At 42.1% G+C, this 22,217-nt stretch overlaps 1 protein-coding gene across 1 annotated transcript; it reads left to right on the top strand.

Annotated features, from left to right (window-relative positions):
• The first annotated feature begins 2,971 nt into the window (after positions 1–2,971).
• Positions 2,972–20,338, top strand: tes (testis derived transcript (3 LIM domains)). Its single transcript, XM_071530963.1, has 8 exons — positions 2,972–3,146; positions 7,166–7,251; positions 10,320–10,830; positions 12,559–12,839; positions 13,011–13,344; positions 16,333–16,548; positions 17,291–17,449; positions 18,826–20,338. Exons 1-8 carry the CDS (start codon positions 3,120–3,122, stop codon positions 19,015–19,017), a joined length of 1,806 nt encoding a protein of 601 aa, XP_071387064.1. The 5' UTR covers positions 2,972–3,119; the 3' UTR covers positions 19,018–20,338.
• The last annotated feature ends 1,879 nt before the right edge of the window (positions 20,339–22,217 follow it).

Genomic DNA, 22,217 nt, shown 5'->3' with positions numbered 1-22,217 from the left:
GTGATGTCAGTAAACTGTTTACTAACCCAGCCGGTCTGTTTTATACCAAAGGAAACCAAGGAGACGAGAGAGGGAAAGATCTAATGTTGGTGCTCACTGCTGTTTAGGATAGTGGTTCTCAATGTGGGGTCCGGGGACCACCAGGGGTCCTTGAGGGCATTCCAGGGGGTCCCCAGCAAATTGATGAATTATTAAACTTCACCATTATTTAATTTACAAGAAGTTAACACAGTTAGAGAATGTAGAAGAATGACTGTTTTGATCATAGTTTCACTGTTATCTCTCTAACTACAACACAGACAGTCAAGGAATTCTGGAAAAACAAATCATATCTAACAATAAAAAATATTCTCAGATTTGGATCTGAGAGACAAAATCTCATCAAATGGGGGTCCGTGGCTCTAATGTGTGCAAAATTAGGGTCCTTGATATGAAAAAGGTTGAGAATCACTGGTTTAGGAGACACTTTAGATTTCACTCTTAAAGCATAACTCTGGCCTTTTTTTGACACTATTTACCATCATATTCAATCAATTCTGACCAAAATCTCACCAACTGCTTCACTGTAGAGCTACTTACATCTTGCCTCATCATCTAGGAGATAATGAGGTAAATATTGGACTTTTGGACCCACAGTGCAATCGTTTGGCTTCAGAACACTTGGATTATGCTGTTTGGAGTCATTTTACAGTCATTTTTGCCCTTTTTTGGAACTGAAACGGTCTCCATTCACTCCAGTTCTTTTGGAGAAGGCTGAAACTCGCTGTGCGTTATACTGACATACAAGCTTCACCAGAGTTTCAACTGACATCTGGATGAGTAGATAATGACATTTTCATTTTTGGGGGAACTATTTCTTTAAGTTTCGGTTCCTCACTCTCTGTGTGGAGAAAGTTTCCTGCAACTGATCAAACCCGACACCAGAATTTAATTTGGGCAAATGTGGCGAGTTTACAGCTCCTCAGTTAGTGTGGATGGGATGCTCTTCTCTGTTGCAGCTCCACTTTGTCATTTAGGCTAAAAAGATGGATGTATTTTTACATAAAAATTTGCTTAGTGCAGCTTTTAATTCAGCTGTAGCCTACATATCAAAGACTGTAGCTCACAGCATCATGCACATTGACTTGGCTGTTTTCAGTTTTGAATATTGCTGCACAAATGACCAAACATCAAAGGGGGAAAAAAGTTCTCTGTGACTTCATATGCAGAGTTCAAGAAAAAAGTAGAAACTTGGAACTTCTTTTGTTGCAGATGTTCATTCCAAAGACAATAGATCAGACATCATGGTGAGGCAAGGTGGGGCTGAAAGAGAGCAAGCATGCTCAGCAAACCCTCTCTTCCTGGATGAGTAAAGGTTAAAAGAAAACCATCTCTCCACCATCTGAGCTGTCTGGGTGTGACTGAAGGGGTCAGCGGTTCATAGATGCTGTACACAAGCAGAGAGTCACTAACCACACTGTTACACACTTCCTGTCTCTGGGTGGTGATACTGCAGCTGCTTGAGAGTGTGAGGCTGTTGGGAGCATGCCACAAAATATGTTCCACATCTGAGGACTAAACAGCTGTGGTGTGTGTGTCTGTGTGTGTGTGTGTGTGTGTGTGTATGTGTCCAAGGCTTATATCAATACGTATTGTGTACAGAATCAATGTTATTTCATACATAGACGATTGCACCAATACACTCAACAGCATATGTCTCCAATTCTGTGACTTTACAAAAAACAAATCATGTCAAAAACATTATGATTAGGTCTGAGAAGCCAAATAAATGTGATGCAGCCTGTCCAGTATCCAAAAAGTCACAGGTTTGATCCCTGCAACAGCCAATGTGTCAATCAACACACATCTCATTCTTGAGTTAGACACTGATGTTCATCTACTGTAAGTTCCTCTGGATATACAATAGAAGTACAATACAAACATGGGGAATGTAAATGATATTGAGAAGAGACATTGTTTGAATAAAGTTACATTTTGACAGATATCCATTGACTGAATAGCCTTGGAGTGTTTGAGTGTTGGAGAGACTTCCATTAAGAATTCAAATACTGTATTTCTCAAATGGAAAAAAAAATCTAATATTACTACAGCAGGTTCAAGCTATAATACATTTCTTTGTTGATCTGAGGACACGCCCCCTCCTACACGCTGATTGGTTGAAAGTGAGTTCTATTGGTCGCATACTCGATTCTTATTGGTCGAGCTGAAGATCTCTCAATAGCGGAAGTGGCCCCTTGTACATTCAATGAAAACTGAACGGGACCTCCGGAGTGAAAGTCGCGTCAAGTTTGACAGAGATAGCCAGGATAAATCCGGATATATGGGCATTTTACCTTCAAAATAAAATCATGATATTTGATCGAGTCTTTAAGTGTATTTTTGGCAGCCCTACTGATACCACTTACCAACTTACCAACACTGCATAATATTGTGCAGTGTTGGTAGGCTACTTTCACTGCATGTAATCAAACTAGTAGTTTAACTACATTTTTGGGTAGATTGATGGTACTTTCACTAAATGCATATCTGGGTTGTGTTTTTGGTTGTTTATTAGCCTACTTTTTTTGTAATTTTGAGGTGTACTTAATAACTGCAATTACCAACTATTTTTGGCTATAAAAGAAAAGAAAACTGTATTTTTTTGCTGCTTTTTCTGCTTCTGGCAGCCAGCTCTTGTGACAATCAGAAACACAGAACAGTCCTTGCATTTCAAATAAAACGGTTTTAATCCTAATCAGTGGCATTTTTTGTTGTTATGGCCGCTTGTATTCTATGACATTACAGTCGTACAATATCGGTTTAGAAAGGATTTTAATCATTTTATTCTTTAGTATTAGTTTACTTCTTTACTTCTCCCCGTCAATTCATGTTGCAAAAAATGTTGGCGAATACGGGTTTTATTTTGAAAGTACTGACCGGAAGTGTTGCGTTTCATTCTGTTTAGCTTGACATTAGTGCGGCGTTTGACAATAGTGCGGCGCAGGACCTCCGAAGTGAAAGCGGAGTGAGAACCGGACGTTTTTGTCCTCTTCTCTAACAGTTTTTGTTTTTGGCAGCAGCTTCAAGATAACCTCTGCTCTTCTTCTCGTCAAGTAAACGCCGTGCTGACAAAGACGAAAATGGAGATAGAGAGAGAAGTGAAGAAGGTAAGCTTTCCCCCGATAACACGGACTGTCCGGGGAACGCCCTGAAAAGGTGTGCCTAGCATGGGGCAGGTGGCGAGAACAGCAACACTTTTATCAAACACAGAAATCCCCTTTCGATGGCTACTTTTCATTGCGAACAAGTGTCAGTGTCAATTTTTTACATTTACTTTGGTCAAACGGCGGTTAAATGACCCACATAACGTTACAAACAACCGTTTTCATTAACTGTGTCTTGGGCGAGCTTTAGGTGGCTAGCTGGTGGGCAAAAAATTAGCACTTTGTCAGTTGTATGATTAACTAAACTAAACTTGTAATGTTTTCCGTTAGTTGCCTTTCAGCTATCACAAGGTGGCCCCAATACGTACTGTTCTTACTTGTGTGGAGAGAACGTTGCGCCATACTCCGTTCAAAATTCTGGCAATTTCATGTGGCCTTGCTTTTGGCAACTGTACATCTCCCTTAAAATATGACTCAAGATATTTATGGAATCACTACAAGCCACTGGTAAATTCGGTGTGAATATGATCCACCAAGCAGCACTTATTTCAATCATTTTTCAGCTTTTAGAATTGGTTGGCATTGCTCTCTGCCGCCCACTGCGGTGTATTTTGGTATAATAAGATTGCAAGAGTAACAGCAGAATCGGTTGTAAAAGTTACAATTACACTGGACATATGTGCTGCTTCGTGAATATAGATACGCCGAATTAAAGAATGGCTCCCGGTGATTCTGAAAAGGTCTTCAATCATATTGTAAGGTGCACATATCTCTGCCGATAAGGAAGTTTAAAATAAATTGTCGGAGTTTTGAATGGTGTAACATTGGCTCCATAAACGAGAGAAGGGCACGTATCAAACGTTGTTGGTTCTGTGAAGGTGGACTGCCCTGTGGCTCAGGCTGGGATCACACTTAATGAAGCCTTCAATGTGTTGCTGTCCGATGGAAGTTCATTCATTGGGTGTTGCGTGCATTGGATTTATTCTACTTATGCGTTGGTGATGCATGGGTAAAGATAATGAATGCTCTCCTTGAGGTTTTCGTGATGAATGCATAACGGATTAAGCACAGCAGGGAAACACAATGGTTATGCATGTTGTGTGCAGCATCAATCATACAATAATCTGCAATTTAAAATTCGTCATTATTCTGGCTTCAGTTGTCTGTACAGGTAAAACAATATATGAATTATGTACTGTAGGTTGCTATAATACTCAATGTTAAGATCTAGTCTATACTGACAATATGTGCACCAAAAGTTAGCACATCTCAAGTATATTTCACATACAACATACAGCCTAATTTTGTTGCGTGCAGAGACTAGATATGCAGCACTAGGCCTGTTGAAGTCAGCTTGAAGAACACAATGCCCAAATGCATGGCAGGAGACTAATGTTTAATCCCAGCCACTGTGGGTGGTACATTCCAATATTCACCAGCCACTTTCACTTAAAACAAGCCAATCACATTTTTAGAACAGAATAGGACCTCCAACTGATGGCTGGTTGCCTGCCAAAGTGGTTGTTAGAGTAGAGAAACTCGCCAGCCGCAGCCCTAATTTACTACATTTGGCTGGTGGCTGGTGGTGTTTTCCCACCCTGTTTTCAGACAGACTGTGTAGCGCTATCATTCCATATCAGGATGTGTACTTTACAGTTAAGACCAGCTATCAGTAGGCCTAACGAAGTGAACTCCATTCAGACACACACAATGTACATATGGAGCTATAAGCTGCTGCTGGAAAGTGGGTCTGACCGACCGGATGACCCAGACAGACCCACTGTGACGGCTGCTTTTAATCCCTGGTGAAGATAACGCGGCAGAGTGCAGCCTCACACCCGGCGGCTTGAGGGTTTCTGTCTGCTGGAGGCTGCAGGTCACTAAAACCCACCAGGGAGAGTCTCAGTCAGCATGGGGTCGCTGTAATTACTATTAAGCTGTGAATGCCCTTGTTCAAAGAAAGCAACCTGCGTGTTTAGGTAATATTATGCTCAATTAGGCTCAAAATGTCTTTCAAAAACGCAACTGAGGCAATAAAAAAAAGGTTTATAATATATGTGTTGGCGTTTCATTAGTGTGAGAGGAACACTGCAAGGTGTCAAGGTCAGAAAGCAGGTGACCGATTAGCCTATAGTGGCCTCTCCCAGTACAGCACCAGCCCTGCTGTGACAGAATGACTCATGGACATGACTCATCGGATGTGAAGCGTACTCTTGGTGTCAGGACCTGCCTTGTTGTAGAGTGTTGTCACCAGGATTGAGTGTGCTGGTGGCTTAGTCATAATACACAGCCACTGATCAACTTCAGCTCCTAATGGAGTCGGTTTAGCTCTGCTCCAAGGAAGGGCCCACACTGACTGACCTCAGCCAAAAATGGCCTGTCGTCCTTGGTGTACCCAAGACAAATATTTAGACTTCCACAAGTGAGGAACACTTGGCTGGCCTTGAATCCCAGCATTTACATTTGCATTTTAGGTATTTAGCTGATTCTCTTATCCAAAAGTGACTTAAAATGAGTGTAGCAGTGGAATAAGCTTAAATTCCTATATCATCAACACTGCAAGCTCCCAAGAATGGAAGGAGTGCAAGCATCCAAGTCACAGCACCGTGAGAATAGATGCAACAAAATATTCCTAGAATATTTGTGTGCTAGGAAAGGAAATAGAGAAAAGGAAGACAGGATGGCGTGGACTTCACGTTGCCTTTTAGCTCAGTGGTTCAGCTGCTCCATTTCTTACATAAACCCAGACAGATTCCATTAAAGAAGGTATGTTGTCGTTGAACGGCTTCCACACTGCTCCCATTTTCAGTAGCATACTTTTAAAATTAGCTATATTTTGAACGTATGCTTTAAAAGTATAATAATTCTATTGTTTTGTTTTTCACTTGAGTTTTACATTGTATCACTGTACAAATAGAATAAACTGAACCCCTAAAAATCAATTTATACTACCTATAAAATTGAGAGCAAAAGAACACATGTGCAACTTGAGATTCACTGATGTAACAGGCATTTTTAGTTATTTTCACAAATCATTCTGTTTAAAGTTCATTCTTGTGCTCCCAAATCGCTCCCAGGGGGAAGAAAATCACCACAGAACTCTGGAAGTTGTAATGGAGGCCAACATATTAGCATCAGGGTCACGCACTTAAAAGCAGGAGTCAGTGTCTGCATTCCTCAGTAGTGAGTGCCTTTTGGGTCAAAAAGCATCTCTCTAACAGCGGGGGAGCGTGCCGGGATCCCCGCAGCCTCTCCACATCATGGAATACTTGACCATGTATGGTCACAGGCAGCGGTGACGGCTCAAGATGGACAGCGGCGATGTTTGACAGAGAGAGCCAGGCAAAAGGATGCAGATGTGAAGGAGAAAAAAGCACTATGGGCTCACTAGGCAGAAAACTGGAAGGGATAAAGACCCCTGACAGCGGTTCTCTGAAGTTGTCATAAATTTTTCTGTGGAAGGGAGAATGGAGCTGAAAGAATTTTATGAGCAAGAAGTAGACTATTTTGCCGTCTGAACTTGTATAAGAAGCCTTAAAGTGACTCTCCTCCCTCAAAATGACTGTTTGGCTACACGGCTATTACTGGTAATTCCCCCAAATTAGGGCTGCATGATATTGTCAATAAATCATGTAGGGTTTATTTATTTATCCTGAATATTGGAGGACACAGCTATTTCTACATAATTTGTTTATCAGGTCTTAAAAAAAAATTCGGAAAATTGCTGTGGGAAGAAAATAACATGCTAATGCTTAGAAATGAAGCATTTTCTCCACCATGCAATTTATTTTCCAGGGATTCTGGGCAGCACTGTTCTTCTGTGCAAACACCTTTCACTCCAAGAAGAAATCACAGCCTCTTGCAGTGTTCAAATTTGCAGTAGTCAATATTGTGATTTTGGTGGGGGGGGTTTTTCAGTAATTGTACACCCTACCCCAAAGCGCTAACACTAAGCTATTAATCAGTCAAAACAAAGCTGTGACAGAAGTGTTTGTAATCTCTTTCATATGCTCTGTCTACAGATGACCCTAGGGCACGACTTTGGCGCTGGAGCGGCCTGTCTAAAATGCAAGGACAAATGCGAAGGCTTCGAGCTGCATTTCTGGAGGTTTGTACAACTCTTGTTTATAGCCTATAGAATGGTTACAGAAGCAAGCTTGCGACCGGAAAGTCACCAGTTTGAATGCCTAGGCGGTAGAGCTGAACAATTAATCAAAATTTTATCGAAATCGCATGGCACAATATTTGTTAAAGGCAAAATGTGTGTCAAAATACCATTTTTAATTAAATATTGTCGTGCTGCAGAGATGTCCTGGCCTACACATCATATTCTACAGACTTAAGAAAACATCTTTGTTTGGTACAGATCCCCGCAAAAATCACACCATAATCATTTTAATACGTTTTTCAATGAAAATGAGAATAATGATGTAAAAATTATCATTCCCTCTAATATCGCAAATCATATCGCAATTGCAATATCAGTCAAAATAATCGCAATTAGATATTTTTTCAAAATCATTCAGCGCTACTAGGTGGTCAGTGCCTAGATGGGGAAATCTGGATGGTGAAAGTGAATGAGTAATGCTTCTCCCTGCCTCAACAACTACTGCCAAAGGTTCCTCATGCTGAACACCCTCAGTGGAGCTGCTTAGTGGCCCACAGTAGAAACCTGTGGCTGTACTGGGCAGCTGCCAGGTGTGAATGTGTGTAACTACATGAATATGAAGCAGGGCTTGCCTGGAAAAAGAGCATGCATGCTCAGCAGACCCTCCCTAGATTAATAAAAGTGGAAAAAAAAGAAATCCATCTATGGGCCCAGGGTGGCCAATAACATCACTTTTCTCTTTGCTTAATTGAAAATACTCATAACAGCAGGAGACATTGGCCTAATGGCAGCATGCTGTTCCTGAATACGTTTGCTCTTCATGTCCACTTTGTCCACTCTTTTAACTTGGCGTCCGCTGTCCCATTAGCTAATTGTTGATGAGATTGATAGTGAGGGTGGAAATATTGGGTGAAATGTTGCGGAATAAGTGTAACTCTCCATGTAGGTGTGATAAAAGGGTAGTGTAAGTCTACAGTAGATATAGGAGTGTGTTGAGAGTAGGGCTGAACGATTTTGAAAAAATATCTAATTGCGATTATTTTGACTGATATTGCAATTGTGATATGATTTGCGATATTAGAGGGAATGATAATTTTTTACATCATTATTCTCATTTTCATTGAAAAACGATTACGGTGTGATTTTTGCGGGGATCTGTACCAAACAAAGATTTTTTTTTAAGTCTGTAGAATATGATGTGTAGGCCAGGACATCTCTGCAGCAATATTTAATTTAAAATGGTATTTTGACAAGCATTTCGTCTTTAACAAATATTGCGCCTCCTGTGATTTGAAAATTGCAGTAGGCCATATTGCGATTTCGATAACATTTTGATTAATTGTTCAGCCCTAGTTGAGAGTAGGTGTCCCTTTCCTCTAACAGCCGAGCCAGGTTTCTACATAGTCGCTCACCTAATATAACACAAGGGATAGTTTACATCGGTCACTGTGTGCTGGGTTTAAAAAAAAAAAGTGGCACAATGCAGCCTGACTTCCTGGGGTTTCCTCTCTTCATTTCCCGGTCTGTCACAACAATACATGCTTTATTTGGACCAGTGACTCATGAAAAATAGTTCTGTCTGGTCTCCTATAATTATCCACCCTCGGCTAGTTTTCCTGAAGACGGCACACCAGGTGCCTCGATGCCCACCGCGGCACCAGGCCACGCCGCTACAATGGCACACCACGGGTCTTTGGTGTTGGTCAGACTTTGTCAGGAATTTAGTATTGTTACAAAAAGACAACGGTTCTACTCACCATGCCATGCTGGAACTGTGGGAATCTTGCCTTAGCCAGTTGACTATTTATGCATATGTACCATACAAGCATACCCATGGCTTTTTCCAGCTAGTAAGACCATCTAATAAGACTAGTAAAACAAACCCTAACCCTAACCCTTATCTTTAAGGTTCTCCCCACCTCTGAATGTTATATACAAGGAGAGCTGCAACGATTAATCGATTAATCGATTAGTTGTCAACTATTAAATTAATTGCCAACTATTTTGATAATCAATTAATCGGTTTGAGTAATTTTTTAAGAAAAATAAATCAAAATTCTCTGATTCCAGCTTCTTAAATGTGAATATTTTCTGGTTTCTTTACTCCTCTATGACCGTAAACTGAAACTGACATTTTATAGACCAAACAACTAATCGATTAATCGAGAAAATAATCGACAGATTAATCGACAGTGAAAATAATCGTTAGTTGCAGCCCTATATACAAGCACACTCATAACTGAAATATGCCAAAATGAAAAGTAAGGATTATTCTGCATCAATCACAAAATTATCCTTTAGTATAGAAATGTCCATCGTACAGAATAATACTCTTTCCTGTTCACCTATAGTTCCATATTTAATGCACTACAAACCAGCACTAGGCACCTCATTAATTCAAGTGTGTTTTCTCTTGCCTTTCTGAAAGAAGATGCTTTAAAAAAAAAAAAAAGAACATCATGCACCATGTGAAAGACTGAGTACAAGTCCTATCTTCGCCATTTGTTTTAGCCTATACAAATTAAACAGGGTATAAACAGCTTGACATTGTTTAGAGAAAGGTAAGAGTGCGTTTCCTGTGCTGCTGCAAATTTGTGGGCCCAGTCATGCTAGAGCACGCCTAGCAGTCCTAAATTATGACATAGCTCTCTCCAAAATGTGAGGCAAGTCGTGTCAAGACGTGGCAAAAGTGCAGATATTTGAATTTAACGCTGAGCTTGTCATCTTTTGGTATATTATTGCAACAGAATTACATTTCCTACTACCCCCTCTCTCTCTCTCTCTCTCTCTCTCTCCTCAAACTGATTTTAAGAACAGGTTGATTAAATTCAATTCAATTCACTTTATTTGTCCCCGAGGCAATTGCAGAGGCACGTAGAGTAGTACAATTTACAAGAAATAATTATCTCTGAGCCTCATCAGACAGCTTTGATGTGGATTACGTATTCACTTTTTTGCTTTTTCTCCTTTCAGCATCACTTTTATGGATTGTTTTTATATTTGGACACAAGAAAATGTCTAAGCTTTAACTGTTTCTCCACCTTTGACCCCTCCCCTCCCCTCCGCAGAAAAATCTGCCGAAACTGCAAATGTGGCCTGACGGACCACGACGTGCAGATGAACTCGGAGGAGAACAAGAAGGTGGGCAAGCTGTTCGAGGACACCAAGTACACGGGCCTCATCGCCAAGCTCAAGACGGACGGCATCCCCACCTACAAGGGCAACATGGTCACCATCTCCCTGGCTAGCCCTGCCACTGCCTACGTAGTACCGCCCAGTGCCTCCTCCACTGTTGTGCCTCCTCCCGGTGCCACCGCTGGTTCTGTACAACCCGGTGCCGCCGCCGGTTCTGTACCACCCGGTGCCACCGCTGGTTCTGTACCGCCCGGTGCCGCCGCCGGTAAGGTGCCCACCGGTGTCCAGGCCCAGGCCGTGCATCCCAGCGCCACCCCGGTCAGGGCCAATGCGGTGCCGGTCGCTGTCAGCACCGCGTCGGCCAATGTGGTGCCAGTCAACAAAGATGTGCCGATGAAGTCTGTCACCTACGAGTGGGCGCCCCCGGTAGCCAATAAGTATCTGGTAAGTGTTAAAGCACGAGGAGGGTCAGGAGGGATTGCATTTGAATTAAATCAAAACAATGCGAGGCCATGTTTTACTTCGCTTTGCATTGAGCCTACCAACGCCTCTGTGGTATTCTAAAATCACTGTAAAGCGCAGTGTGAAGTGGCTTGGTAGCAAGAAAGAATGCAACTGTTCACTGAATCACGTGCTGCCCCTCATCTGTCTAACTAGGAGGTATTCGACTTCCTAGTCTGGTTTATCAGGCACACAAACCACAATCTTTTTCTCCTCTGACTCCTCCTCCACAGTAAATTTAAAATTTCCTCCTCCTCTGTCAAATAAAACATATTGCAGTATCCAGTAGCCACAAACCAGCTAGAAGCGCCAGCTGGTTCCCATGAATATGACAGATGACAGCTCGTGCCACAGACGTCTCCTGACGCTTTGTTTGAGCACTTTTCCAGAGACACCTGTCGACACAGCTGTAAGGCACATCCCACATAACCACCATGTCCTGATATGAATCTGGCCTGGCGTCTTAGTCACGTCACCCTCTCTCTCCTCTCTTTCCTGTCTCTCTGCTGTAACTTAAGCTATCAGATAATGCAAAAATGTCATATACTGTACATAAAATGTTATTCTAGCAATATAGTTCTTGAAAATATGCTAAAAAAAAGTGGTTTCTAAGTGACACATAAGTACTGGTATGAGTGATCAGTTTGGTTAGCACATTAACATTGAAATTAACTACTATTTGGTTGCAGCTGTGTGTGTATCAGGTATTTCACAATGGCTTCAGATGTGACTCAGCCACTCAGAACTGGAACCATCTGTTTTCTAATCATTAATTTTGTACAGCTACATTTTTAACACAGATGCATGTCATTTAATGTTTTTTCTGAAGTGAAGGGCAAAATGTCTATTATCTCCAAACAGCATCCTGCTACAATTGTACAATTTTAAGAAAATTCGGGGCTCGTCATGAAGGCCTTTGTCCACTTGAGCAGTGGTTCTCAACCTTTTTGGCTGGTGACCCTTTAAAACTAAGCAATGCCTACTCGCAACCCCTGTCACGTCACAGACGTACATATGCAGAGTGGTGAACAGTTCAAACAATTATTTTCCCTTTTCAGGTTAATTTGATTAATTATCAGAGGAGTTCCTAGGGGCTTAAAACTATTCAGTATTCAGTATTCACAAGAAAAAAGCAAAAATTTGCCCAAAAATTGACAATAGAAATATGTTTTTTCCCTGTCCTATAAATCATCTTGCAAACCCCCAAAATTATCTTGTAACCCCATGGGGGGGTCCCGGCCCCAGGTTGAGAACAACTGCACTAGAAGTCTCAATAACATGAAGTTCAGTGCATCTAATCTGTGGATAATACACTTGATTAGAGAGACGATGTGATGTTTGATGGCAGCTGCCTCTCTCCATTTCTTCCCTGCTTGGGCTTAATACCAGTCACAAGTTGAGGGAGCAGAGCCTGAACCTAAAAACTCCCTGTATCCCCTGTGTCTGTTTAGTCTAAAACTGTATCTGTAGGCCACTTGTTTGCATGACTTTCTCTCCACAAGCCTGTATCTCAAGAGCCTTTTCCGGGACGGTCTCCGCTTAATCTCTTTCTGATTGGACTTTAACTCCTTCTGTGTGTGCTCTTCTCATCCCTCTCCCACATGCTTCAATCTTTCTTTATCCCTTCTAAACAAACTGTCTCTGTCTTCCGACTTTTTGTCCCACTCCCAGGCGGTGCGCTACATCGAGCTGCTCCCGCCAGAGAAGCGTCCGGTGGCGGGTACAGAGGGAGCTGCCTACCGTCGGCAGCAGATGGACCGCCAGCTGCCCGAGCACGACCAGGACCCGTCCATGTGCCATGAGCTGAGCCCCGCCGAGGTTAAGAAAATGCAGCAGTACGTCCGCAAGTACAAGGATGAGGCCCTGGGCGTTGGAGACGTCAGGCTGCCAGAAGAGATGTTCCTGGCACAGGCAGGAGGGCTGGGAGGAGTTGGGGCTGGTGGACCTGGAGAGTTTCGGGCTGGGGTTGGTGTTGGGGCTGGGGCTGGGTATAGACCTGGGGTTGGGGGTGCTGGAGCCGGAACTGGAGCTGGAGGGCCTGGGGTTGGTGTTGGGGCTGGAGCTGGTGTTGGGGCGGGTGTTGGAGTTGGAGCTGGAGGGGCTGGGGCTGGGGCTGGGTATAGACCTGGTGTTGGGGGTGTTGGAGCTGGTTCTGGGTATGGCCCTGGGGCTGCTGGCCCTGGCGCTGGGCCCGGTGCTGGGTCTGGAGTCGGTGTTGGCTATGGAGCTGAAGTTGGGGGACCCAGGGTTGTGGCGGGTGCCGGTTCAGGGTATGGACCAGGAGTTGGGGGTCGTGGAGCAGGAGCCGGTGGTGCTGGACCAGGTTCAAGGCCTGGGACTGGGGCCTCTGTTGGCTTTGTGCCAGGGGCCGGGCAGGGAGACATGGGTACTGCCGCTACTGCTGGAGCCATGGGAACCCCTGGAGCTCAGCAAGCTGGACTACCGCTACAAGCCTTTGTAAGCAGTCTATAATCTATATATTTATTTATCTGTCTGTCTGTCTATTTCTTATTCACCAAATGCCATATGTAAATTACCACTACACTTGGCATCTTGTGTGTGTGTGCATGTTCCACTGTAGTTCTATCGAGACTAAGGCCTAAGCGAGATAGCAAGAACCTTTGTATGTGAAGACACTGTGCACTTAACAAACACAATTTTTTTTTTTTTTGGAAACTGTAATTTAGAGACCAAAGAGAGTCAGAACAAAGGAGGGTTACACTTTACAACTGCCTTATTCCAGTATAATATACTGTGTATTAGTATTAATAGCTCAATGCTATTCCATAATGCAGCAGAATAAGGTCATTGTAAAGTGTTAGTCAGAGGTGTGATTAACTCCTGATACTACACTGATAAGTCAGTTAAGGCTGGTAGGTTAGGCTCCGTGCTTTAAGTGAAATATAAGTGAAATAGCATCACCTATCTCCTCCTGATAGTCGAACACATTCATTATCTCTGTGTAAAGACTGTCTTTCAGATGCTCTTGACATCCGTACATTGAAAAGTGTCAAGAAGACGTAATAGTTATTACTCCAACCTTGCATGACCCTCTTAGTTATGACAATAAAGTGGATTTGCTGCCTTGGTTTATCCACAGTGCATTTCTGTTAGTCTCAACTTCAGTATAGCGGTTAGGGGGAAAAAAGAAACTAGTGATTCCCAGACTGGACACAAGATGGTGCCAGAAGACCAACTATGACTCAACCTTCCCTATCCAGAATGTTACTTGTTTAGCTTTGCATAGTTATTTGTTTAGTTTGAATTCACTCTGACTGAGCCATGAGTCAGGACTGGATTTTTTTTTTCAGTTTAAACAGAGCTTTTTTTTTTTTTTTTTTTTTTTAAATCTAGTCACACCATATGCAGTTACTTAGTCTGCATGGAAAGCCTGTTTTGATTTAAACCCAACTCCTAGATTTACTGTGAATAATGCATCATGGGGAGAATTTTTGATATTGAAATAAGAACCAGTATGGGTTTATGCAACAGTGCCGTTGTTTTGGCAAGAGCTTTACTGATGTAGACAGCTGTAATGGTTGGCAGAATTCATTATTCCTGCTGCTGAACCTTCCCATTTTCTACTCTTCTCCTCCATATTTTTCTCCACTTTGCTACCCTCTGTCTCTTCTTTATGCTTGCCCCATCTTTCTCCCTCTATCTCCATGTTGTTCTTGTATTCGTTGCTCTCTAAAGTCTTCCACCCTTCACTCTCTCACTTCATCCACCCTCCTTATTCCTTTCAGTATCAACAAATGCACTAAGACTACTTTATTTGGCCCATTTGCAAAAGGTGACTGAAAACTTTGTTGCTAAAGGGCACTTTTGTATTTCTGCTGCGTGCTGTAGATAAATTACCAGCAACCTTACAGTTACCAGCTCATAGCTAGAACACACTGTCCTCTCCTGGCAGGGACTGAACCAACAACTGTTGTGTAATTAGCCTCCCTAGCAGTCATGTCATCCTAATTAACAATACCAAGGCTGGGTCACAGCGGCTTTGTATTTAAAGGGGAATGCTGCCCATTTTCAGTAGTAAAATATGTCTTTCTCTACCCTTCCGGGAGTTCTGAGATTGCAGGCAAAACGTTTGACACAATTCCAGAGACTGAATTGCCAGTGCCGGCTGGGTCAGGTCACATGAGCAGCTTTGGTACCTTGGATGCTAATGTGCCACGCCCCCTTTTCATTATTTGAATGTTTCCATCCAAATGAGCCAAGTAATTCTTAATTGTTGACTGTTTTGTAAAAGAAACGGTAATTTTGTCTCACAAAGATTTCACTGCTCTAGAACCCATTTTGACTTTTTGATTATGATCACAGAAAGGTAGAGAAACATATACTTTACCATTGAAAATGGGCTGCATTCCCCTTTAAGGATGGTACGCTGGCTTAGTGGGTAGAGTAACTGTCCTGTAGCCAGAAGGTCACAGTTTTTACAATCTCCCCCCACCACCATACCACCAACAGCCAATTTGTAACATGCCTTGCCTCCTCTGTTGCAGTGCCAACATATTGCACTGTATGTAATATGTCAGTACTGAAGTGCTGTTAAATAAAACTCTGCTGATAAAGAGACAAACCAACTTTGTCTCTTTGTCAGAACAAAGGAGGGCCATATTTCACTTTACAATAGACTTAAATAACAGGATATTACCCTGTGTGATAACCTATTGAAAAGTATTGGAAGTACACAATAAGTCTGTGTTAGTACTAAATGGGATATGTGATAAATCTGTGCAAGAAAAATTAGGGACAGGATGCAACTGACTGCACTAGCACAGGTTTATTGTGTACATCTAATACAATAGATTAGTACACAGGGTAATACGCTTCAATGCCTACATTTTTATGCATAGATGCAAACTTCTACTTGCACTGTGTTTAATAATCTTTATTTTTCTACATGTTCTATTTGTTTTATCTTATCTGTAGCACATCCTATTCTTTCCTACTGCAATGAGCCAATTTCCCCTCAGGATCATTAAAGCAGGGTTCCCACTGGAATATCTGGAATATTATTGAATTTCAAGGTGTATTCCAGACGGGGAACGTAAGGGAATTTGATAAATTCTCTGGGGTCTATTAGGGAATTTTACAAATGGGTCACTTTACAGGAATATACTAAAACGTATATTACGGTATAACTTGTTTTACACAGTCATTGGTGGTTCCAGACTATTTGTAGTGGAAACCAGACTGTTCACCCCTTTAGAACATTTCTGAGCTGGAAAACAACATTAACAAACCAGGAAGGAACAAAATGTTTAGATCATCAAAGTGATTCAACTTGTAAAGGAAAGTCATGGAATTTTACATCAGGGCCATGGTGAGAACCTTGTTAAAGTCTCATCTTATCTTATGATGGTGCTTTAAGTGCTCTAAAAAACTACAAATCCAGCACCATACCAACCTTCTTCTTTCTTTTCTTCTTCTTCTTCCAAGTCGTGCCATCACTGCCAGCAGCCGATGCGCCAGGGCGAGCCGGCGGTCTACGCCGAGCGGGCCGGCTATGACAAGCTGTGGCACCCGGCCTGCTTCGTGTGCTGCACCTGCTCCGAGCTGCTGGTGGACATGATCTACTTCTGGAAGAAAGGCAAGCTGTACTGCGGACGCCACTACGGGGACAGCGAGAGGCCGCGCTGTGGAGGCTGCGACGAGGTGAGGGAGGCTGGAATGATAATCCTAATTATTTTGGTAGATATTGTGATTACGATTATTAGTTGCGATCATTTGTGCAACGAAATTGTGTGTATTTATTGCTGTCATTGGTAATGGGTGTTGTATGTGTATCTCTCGTGTCTATCCTGAGCACACTGAGACAAATTCCTTGCAACTTTGGTTTATATGGCAGAAAACTAATCTATCTTGAATCTTTTTGCATCTTATATCAACAAATCAACCATTTTCAACTACAGCGGACATTCTAAATGAAATTAAATATTTCTATATTGCCGATAGGCCAGTATTTTATGATTATTAATTGTGGAAATTGATATACAATTCTAGACCATTAACTGGGCTGACTTACTAGAGGGGATGATCAGCGATATACTGTATGTTGATGGTTGATGGCTTCAGGGTTTCCACACAGATTCCGGAAAGTCAAGAGGAGCAAGAAAAATGACTTGAATCTTTCCCTGTAATTATTTTGCCAGACATCATGATCACAATTATTAACTACAGTTAGGCTAATTTTTATTCTTGGTGATATGGGGAATAAAATTATTTCATTGCACATGTATCTGTGTGCGCACGCATGCATGAATCAGTTTGATCAGTTAATTTACTGCAATTTTGATTTTAGCTCAATTATCCTTCAAGCAGAGAGGTTGGTAGCACTGTGTTAATCCACATTTGTGTGTGTGTGTGTGTGTGTGTGTGTGTGTGTGTGTGTCATCAGCTGATCTTCAGTAACGAGTACACCCAGGCGGAGGGCCAGAACTGGCATCTGAAGCACTTCTGCTGTTTTGACTGCGACTGCGTCCTGGCCGGGGAAACCTACGTCATGGAGAAGGACAAGCCTGTCTGCAAGCCCTGCTACATGAAGAACTATGCTGTGGTGAGAGAGAGAGAGAGAGAGAGAGAGATACTTTCTTTATCTGTGTATCTCTGTGTTCAAATAGCTGAAATTCCTTTATTCCAATTTGGTGGACACTTTTATCCAAATCATCTTACAGTACCATGAGTACATACATTTTTAGCGTGGGTGAGAATTGAACCTCTAACCCTGGAGGTGCTAATGCCATGCTGATCTACAAGATGTGTGTGTGTGTGTGTGTGTGTGTGTGTGCATGTACAGTATATAAGAGAGAGAGAGAGAGAGATAGTAAATGAGTGTTGGCTGACAGTGACCACACATAGCTAAGAATGTGAAACACTCAGCATGTGTTTACACTGTTTATCCAACATAATCCCCCCTGCAAACCCACAGTCCTTATGTAACTTTACACTCGCAGTCACTTCTCACACAACTGTGAATATACACATTTAGAGCTATCTGCATCCATGAAGTATTTGAAGGGTTTCAATTATTCAAAAATAAATCCTTGAAATTCAACACTCGTTGGATAGAAAAAAACCTCCTTTTTCAAATATGCTAGTTATTGGTGGAAATCTGCCCTGAAACACTTTAACACTGTTGAGCTGTATTTGTCTTATTCATGCCTTTATTGGCACACCTCTCCCATGTTGATATTTCCAGTGCTGCTACAATATAGTTTGATGGCAGAAAATGTTTCAGTGATCTAAAACAGTGGTTCTCAATGTGGGGTCCGGGGACCACCAGGGGTCCTTGAGGGGGTTCCAGGGAGTCCCCAGCAAATTGATGAATTGTTATACTTCCCCATTATTTCATTTACAAGAAGTTAGCACAATTAGAGAATGTAGAAGAATGACTGTTTTGATCATAGTTTCTCTGTTATCTCTCTACCTACAATACAGACAGTCATGGAATTCTGGACAAAATCATATCTAACAATAAAAATATTCTCAGATTTGGGTTTGAGAGACAAAATCTCATCAGACGGGGGTCTGTGGCCCTAATGTGGACTAAATTAGGGGTCCTCGATATGAAAAAGGTTGAGAATCACTGATCTAAAACATCGATAGCACCGACGTTCAACAGTCCTACAGGGAGAAATACATCCTAGAAGAGGAGACAGTAGACTCAATAGAAGAATAGAGCAAAAGGGGGGATTAAATATAACACAGTTGACTGTTACCAACACCAAAACGTTTGAAGTTCAAATATTTGAATGAAAAGTATGAATAAAATATATGAATTACAGCATATATGCACGTTTTACAAAATAACAGCAACAGAGCATACTGACAAAAGGAAAAATGAATGAAAAATTTGAATAAAATCAACATATATGCAAAGAAATATAGGAAAATAATATGTGATGTTACAGCGTATGTCCTTGCCCTCCCCAGAAATGCGCAGCCTGTCAGGACCCGGTGGAGCCCGAGGCGCAGAGGGTTTCCTACGGGGAACACCACTGGCACGCCGAGCCCCAGTGCTTCCAGTGCTCCTGCTGCTCCAAGTGCCTGGTGGGCCAGCGGTTCATGGCCCAGCAGGGCTTCCTCTTCTGCTCCGTGGAGTGCAAGAAGAAAACCGCGGCTTAGAGGTCCCAGGAAAAAAAGAAAAAAAAAAGAAAAACCCTTCTCCTTCTTATCCGCAACCACTAGCGAAACCAAGACTGGTTCAGCCAAGACTGCAACCAGACTGTGAAAAACAACACCGGTGCAACTGAGAGAGAGGGATAGATGATGGATCAAAAAAAAAAAAAAGAAATGGAGCGCCCAACACCTCTGACTGAGACAAAATGGAAACTTTTTTTCAGTTTAAACAGAATTTTTAGTCCAAAGAAAACCAGTAATATGTCAATGAATCCATGTGGGATTTGGGAGCTTCTTCCTTTTTATCCATGGGGGACCAGTGTTTTCTGTCTCTACCACCAGTGTATTCAGTGTTTCTGCACCGCTGATGGAATTGTGTATCATTGGTGTATCTCAAATTCTCAGTTCAAATCCAGTTCAGAGTCGGGTTTCCCTATTTAACTGGGATGAATTCCAAACCAGTACTGTCCAGTTCTGTTTTCTCAAAACTGCCTTAAATGAACCAGTCGGTGTCTTCTTCTTTCAACAGGTAGATATTTTCTCTTCCTTTACTTGCACTAGGTTTGTTTGTTTTGTTTTTTTTATTACTGATGAGATTAATTTTGTATTTCTTAGAGATTCTTATCCAGTTTATTGAACCTTAAACCTGTGTTTACTGCGTCTTCCATCGAATGTACTTCTGATATTCACTCGCCTAATCTATGCAGCGGTTTGTCTAGCAATATTAGTCAGGGTTGGGATCGATTTGCTTTCAATACACTCTATTATAAATGTAAATCAAAACTGCAAATAACAGAGCCTTCATTCTCAGTCAAATCTTTCTGTATCAATAGATATCTTTGATCTGTGATTTAAGAAATTCAGCTTTCTGAATTGAATTGAAAGAATTTGAAGTAAATTGACCCAACCCTAATAGCAGTGTGCAGTATGTGTTTGGCTAAAAGCAGCCACCTAGTGTTTAAACAGAGTGTTTGCATTCAGAGACTGAAAAAGGAAAGATAGTTGAGATGAAACAGCAGAGAATAGAAAGACATCATGATGTTAAGTAAGTTTTCACCCAAGTCGAATTTCATCACCCACTGGACCCAGAATGGACGTAAACACTGTTAAGTTGTTGCACTTGAATTATGGAAACTTTGGACTTGATGAATTAAGGAACTATACTGTAGAATACCATGCCATAACCAAGTTTTGTCTACTGTATTGTAATTTCTCCACTGGTATTTACCCCTCTATCTCCATGTTTGTCTGTTTGTGCCATTTACTTTACTTTCCTTTCCATGCAATAAACTGCACTTTATAACTTTTTCCCAAAGATGCTTATAATCCAATAAATGTTTTTGCAGTTACTTGTCATCCCTTGTTTCATACCTATGAAATGTACCGCTGTCTGACCCTGAGGTGGCAGCAGAGTTAACTGTTCGTTAACCGGAGGTTCAGGGGTTTGATCCCCACAACAGCCTGCTGAGGTGTCCTTGAGCAAGACTCTGAACCCCTCACTTAGTGTACATCACTCTGAGTAAGAGCATCAGCTAAATGCCTAAAATGTAATGTACATGTGTTGTTAGCTTAAAGCGATGTTGGACTTTGGAAGGTTGTGTAGCTTCCTGGACATGATATAACCCTAAATTAGCTAATTCTCTGTTATCTGTTGCTCGGGTAGAAGAGATTGGGGAATTGTGTTTTTTGTCTCTCTCCATTCACTGCATTGTATGGAGGAACAGTCTGAAAATCACACTTCTAGCACATAAATGGCCAGGATGCTACATAACCCAAAGTACTACCAAAGTTCAACATCACCACAATATTGTTTGGTTGGTCACTGAGCAGGTTTGGTGCCTTGCCCAAGGGTGCCTTGACAGTAGTTGTTGACTGAGGGGGGAATGGTACTCATTCACTTTCCAGATATTCCCAGCCAGTCGGAGGATTCAAACTGATTATCTTCTCCAACAATTAGACTACCACCACACCCCTAAGCTTACTTAAAGTGAAACCTTTTTGTATGACTTTTTACTTTTACTCACTACATTTCAAAAGAAAAATATATGCTTGTTTCTACTCACTACATTTTCAAAACACTCCTTACTCTGATCAGGTGATCTGAACAGCTGATCAAGAGCCAAATGTGATTGGCTGCTTGTGCACCAATGCGACACCAAAAAGGAAGGAAAGGGACAGAGAAGCAACAAGAGAGCAGAGAGTTAACGTTAGTGAATTCAGCTGCTAGAATTAACGTCAGTGATTTGAGCTGCAGACTCTTTCCCATCTGGGATTCAGAGGAACGCTCAACAGAAAACCAGTTTAGAACATTAGAAATGACTACATTTACTTTTATACTTTAAGTAAATTTAAGACCATGTACTTTTATACTTTGACTTGAGTAAAGGATTTTAAATGGTACTTCGGCTTGTACCAGAGTGTATTTTTAGATGAGTATTTGCACTTTTACTAGAGTAATGAATTTGTGTACTTCTACCACCTCTGATGAAGATACATGTATCAAGCAGACGCCTCCTTGCATCCCCATCCTGCGGGGGGAGCACTTTCTCATCTTACTTCGCTTCATCTTTGATTATCAGGATCGTTCACCCTAACTCCCACAGGACCCATGCTACTGGCTGGACTGACGTAGCAGCTGTTCTACTCTGATGGGAACTCCGCAGCCGGCCGGCCGGCCGTGATGGAAAAACCACCTCAGAGGGGCTTGTGTTTTCACTCAGCCTGTGGAAGCGGCGTACAATTCAAGGAAGCTCCATCTCTGAGGAGCCCCATTGTCTTGAATGGCAGTCGGCCCAAAGCAGCGCTGCTATTTCCCCTCCTTCAGCCTCACCTCGACCAGGCCTGATCCGACGGCCCAGCATCACCCAGTCACACCCCCTCGCCCACATCTTCCTTCTCCACTTGCTCTAATTTTCTCCTGTCAAAAATGCCTTCCTCTGCTCTCCTCTTCATGTCTTTTTCCTGCACTTTCCTCACAGGAATATTGTCAGGGCACTATGGCTTTGACCTGTGTAGTCTTCACTCGTCAGTTGTGATGGTGGTTGCACTTACTGCCTGCCGCCCTGCAGAAGAGCATGCATGTAAATATGTTAATGTCACCCCCTCGCTAGCTGCTTTCTCTGAACTCTGGAGGTCAAAACACTGAAAGCAGTGGAGAGAGAGGAGGCGGGGAGGTTGGAATGTGATCTTATTCCTTCCTGCAATAT

The sequence above is a fragment of the Centroberyx affinis genome, unplaced genomic scaffold, assembly GCF_046629955.1.
Source record: "Centroberyx affinis isolate AG114_WGS23_722 - 3 ecotype Tasmania unplaced genomic scaffold, CSIRO-AGI_Caff_v1 ptg002013l_1, whole genome shotgun sequence".
Taxonomy (NCBI): Eukaryota; Metazoa; Chordata; class Actinopteri; order Beryciformes; family Berycidae; genus Centroberyx; species Centroberyx affinis.
Note: the sequence above shows the minus strand (reverse complement) of the source record. Positions and strands in the feature narration are given on the sequence as shown.

Bases quoted from the DNA above. Each gene is read 5' to 3' on its own strand.
- tes (XM_071530963.1), top strand. From the start codon at position 3,120: ATGGAGATAGAGAGAGAAGTGAAGAAG. The intron at 13,345-16,332 runs GTAAGCAGTCTA...TCTTCTTCCAAG, and splicing joins GACTACCGCTACAAGCCTTT to TCGTGCCATCACTGCCAGCA. The intron at 16,549-17,290 runs GTGAGGGAGGCT...GTGTGTCATCAG, and splicing joins GCTGTGGAGGCTGCGACGAG to CTGATCTTCAGTAACGAGTA.